Here is a 4,064-nt window from a genome sequence, read left to right on the forward strand (position 1 = left end):
ATATATATATATATATAAATAATATCATGTGTCTGTGAGTGTATATATTATATATATATGTGCGTGTATGTGTACATATATACATATGTGTGCGTGTATGTATGTGACAGTGCTTAGCCTGGTGGTTAAAGGTGTTCAGTCCACAAGCATAGTGGCATGGTTTCAATTCCTGGACCAGGCAGCACATTGTGTTCTTGAGCAAGCCACTTCATTTCGCATTGCTCCAGTTTCCTTAGCTGCAAATGAGAACCCCCCCCCCCCGAGTACCAGGGCAGGTCTTTCTCTCTCCTTTAACATGTCACATCCTGAATGTGGAATGTCAAAGGACGACGGCATTCAAGAAGGGGGTCTCTGTCTGCCTTGTAACTACACTGGCACCTTAAACGATTGACAAAAGCATGGTACATGTCACCAACCCGTACTCATTTGCAAGGGACAGCTCGTAACATAATATATATTGTGTATATATATATATTATGTATGCATTTATCATTTCAAATCCTTACGAAAGGAGCTTTTCTACTGAACTTGAATTTAAAAAAAAAAAAAGATCTTTTTGTAGATTAAGAAATCTTTATGGAAAATTCTAATTCTTTTAGAGTTTTTTTTTTTCTCTTTTAATTTTTTAAAAAACTTTGCAGAAATATTTTAACAGAATTCTTCCTTTTCAAAGTTTCTAACAGTTTCTCTTTTTCTTCCTTTTTTTTTGTTTCTTCTTCCTTCAAACATTGTTGCCATTCCTGGTGTCTGGTACAGGAATCCTAACTGGTCTCCTCATCAACCGATTCCCATGTGGGTTAATTATCGTCTTTGGTTCCCTCATGATGGCCGGTGGAATCATTGCCAGTTCCTTTGCCTCCAACATTATCTCCCTTATTGTCACTCTCGGCATTTTTTCTGGTAAGTAACAATTTCTTCTTTTCTTGGATTTTTCTCTCTCTCTCACATGCTCTTTCTCTTCTTCTCTCATATTCCCTCTCTTTCCCTCCCTCTTCCATTCCCTCTCTCCCTCTCTCTTTCTTCCATCCCCTCTCTCCCTCTTTGTCTCATTCCTTTCTCTCATTCTCCTTTCCCCATTCCGTCTCTCTCTCTCTCTCTCCATTTCTTCTCACATTCCTTTTCTCCTCTTTCTCTCCCTCTCTTCCCTCCATTCCTTTTCTCCCTCTCTTTTCCTTTCTTTCCCCATTCCCTCTTTCTCATTCCTTTTCTCCCTCTCTTTCTCATTCTTTTCTTTCCTCCTTTCCCCAGTTTCTCCCTCTCTCTCTCTCTCTCTTTCCCCGTTCCCTCTCTCTCATTCATTTTCTCCTTCTCTTTACCTTTTTTACCCCATTCCCTCTCTCTCTCTCTCTCATTCATTTTCTCCCTCTCTTTCCCTTTTCACTCTCTCTCTCATTCCTTTTCTCCATCTTTCTCTCCTTCTCTTTCCCCTTACACACTCTCTCTCTCTTTCTCATTCTTTTCTTTCCTCCTTCCCCCATTGTCTCTCTCTCTCTTTCCCCATTCCCTCTCTCTCATTCATTTTCTCCTTCTCTTTACCTTTTTTACCCCATTCCCTCTCTCTCTCTCATTCCTTTTCTCCATCTTTCTCTCCTTCTCTTTCCCCTTACACACTCTCTCTCTCTTTCTCATTCTTTTCTTTCCTCCTTCCCCCATTGTCTCTCTCTCTCTTCCCTCCATTCCCTCTCTCACTGTTTCCTCTCTCTCTCATTCATTTTCTCCCTCTCTTTCCCTTTTCACTCTCTCTCTCTCATTCCTTTTCTCCATCTTTCTCTCCTTCTCTTTCCCCATTCCCTCTCTTTCCCCTTACACACACACACACTCTCTCTCTCTCTCTCTCATTCCTTTTCTCCCTCTCTTTTCCTTTCTTTCCCCATTCCCTCTTTCTCATTCCTTTTCTCCCTCTCTTTCTCATTCTTTTCTTTCCTCCTTCCCCCATTGTCTCTCTCTCTCTCTTCCCTCCATTCCCTCTTCCTCATCTCTTTTCTCCCTCTCTTGCCCTTTTCACTCTCCCTCTCTATATCTCTCTCCCCTCATTATTTTATTCTGATGCTATTGTTTTGCATGAGCTGCTCTCTGAAATAAGCCAACCAATACTTAAAAATTCCTCAGCTGTAACCACCCAACTATATTTGAAACAATATCTTAATAAGACTAACTTATCCAATGCTGTTTCTTTTAAAAAGCCAATAAGTAATGTTCAAGAGAGATTTTACTATTATTTCTAGCAAGTTGCGTGATTGTACTAGACCTCTTTCATTGACTTGTTTTGGATTGTGCACTTTTATTCCAGAAACTTCTTTTGAATTTCTTGGTTTTAACCCTTTACCATTCAGATTATTCCATCAAATGCAATTCTTACTTATTTACATTGTTTTGAATTAAGCATACATTATCTTATAGCTTTGAGATTCCAACAAAGGGATTGTTTACATTTAGAATGACATAATAGGGTAGGCATGAGAGGCCAGTTCAATGATAAAACAGAATATTTTGTGTGGAAATGGCTGGTTTAAATGCTAAAGGGTTAAACAGGCATATATAGCATTGTAATAGTTTTATAGAACTTGAGAAGAACTGCCACGCCTAGTGAAATCATAATCATGGCCATTGTCAGTGTCATGTATGGCACCAATGAAATCACAGTAGTGGCCATTGCCTGTGTCATGTAAATGGCACCAATGAAATCACAGTTGTGGCCATTGCCTGTGTCATATAAATGGCACCGATGAAATCACAGTTGTGGCCATTGCCTGTGTCATGTAAATGGCAACCATGCCAATGGCATATAAAAAGTTTCCATTACACTCTTGGAGTGGTTGGTGTTAGGAAGTACATCCAGCTGTAGAAACCAGGCCAAATCAGACTGAACTTTGGTGCAGCTCTCTGGCTTGCCAGTTCCAGTCAAACCATCTAACCCATGCCAGCATGGAAAGCAGATTATGATGATGATGATGATGACAACAAAATTCTTCTAAATATGAATTCTAATCTAATGCATGTCTTTTACTTTCTCTAATCTTTGAAACAGGTATTGGTGGCAGTTTTATCTTCATTTCCTCGTTCATTGGAACCGGATTATATTTCGGTCAGAGAGGCTCGTATGCCATTGCTATTGTATCCGTGTCTGTTCCTCTAGGATTTCTACTCTACCCACTTCTTGCGACAGTGCTCATTTCAGAATTCACTTGGCGTGGTGCCATGCTAATCCTTGGTGGCATTTCTTTGAACAGTGTACCTTTTGGAATTATCATTTGGCGGGTAAAACTAAGAGTAAAGAATGAAGAAACAGTTTTGGATGTTAAAGCAAGCTCGATTGATGATTTTGGCAGCGTCCTCTCCATCCACAAAAATGACATCACTTTGAAGTTATGTAAAGACATCTTCTCAGACAAGAAATTTTGGGTGTTCCTACTTGGAATCACCATGTTATTTTCTCTGGTGACTCTGATCTTCAATCAACTGACTGATTTCTGTATAGAACTTGGCTATAAATCAGTTGCAAGCATGGCTTTGACCTTCTTCAACATCCCATCATTCTTTGGACGTGTCAGCTGCAGTCTGTTGCTCCGATTTACAAAAATCACTTCACCCGTCGTCTTTGCCGTAACCCTCACTTTGTTTGGATTAACAGTGTCGCTGGTGTCAGTTGCATACAATTTCCAAAGCATCATCGCCATAATTACCATAGCAGGTTTCTTCCAAGCACCTGCCACTGGTATCTACACATGTGTCATCATTGACATTTTAGGATTTCAAAGAGCTGCAATGGCTCAAGGTATAACAGACACCACCTACGGATTAACAACGATCCTCGTTGGATATATAGCAGGTAAGTGTATAATTTATGCATCTAACTTTATATACATTACTTTCACCTGACACTCGTTGCACATCCTTCACTAAATATGTCTCACATGACAATAGTGCTTGTCTATACTAAACATACAGCACTGCTCTCTCTCCATTCCCACGCTGGTTCCCCAACCGCATTCCCTTTCTCCTCCTTCCCCTTTGTTGGAAGATCCTACGTGCCTTCCATTGTCTAACTAGATCCCCCACCCTCC

The 4,064-nt window shown here is 40.2% G+C and overlaps 1 protein-coding gene across 1 annotated transcript in view; it reads left to right on the forward strand.

Annotated features, from left to right (window-relative positions):
* LOC106873364 (monocarboxylate transporter 6) overlaps positions 1-3,879 on the forward strand; it is a 49,590-nt gene extending 45,711 nt beyond the window's left edge. Inside the window, exons 3-4 of the mRNA XM_052976206.1 lie at positions 757-900; positions 3,029-3,879. Of these exons, the coding sequence (XP_052832166.1) occupies positions 757-900; positions 3,029-3,879 (995 nt within the window). The remainder of the gene's footprint in view (positions 1-756; positions 901-3,028) is intronic.
* The last annotated feature ends 185 nt before the right edge of the window (positions 3,880-4,064 follow it).

Source organism: Octopus bimaculoides, chromosome 24, assembly GCF_001194135.2.
Source record: "Octopus bimaculoides isolate UCB-OBI-ISO-001 chromosome 24, ASM119413v2, whole genome shotgun sequence".
NCBI classification, from domain to species: Eukaryota; Metazoa; Mollusca; class Cephalopoda; order Octopoda; family Octopodidae; genus Octopus; species Octopus bimaculoides.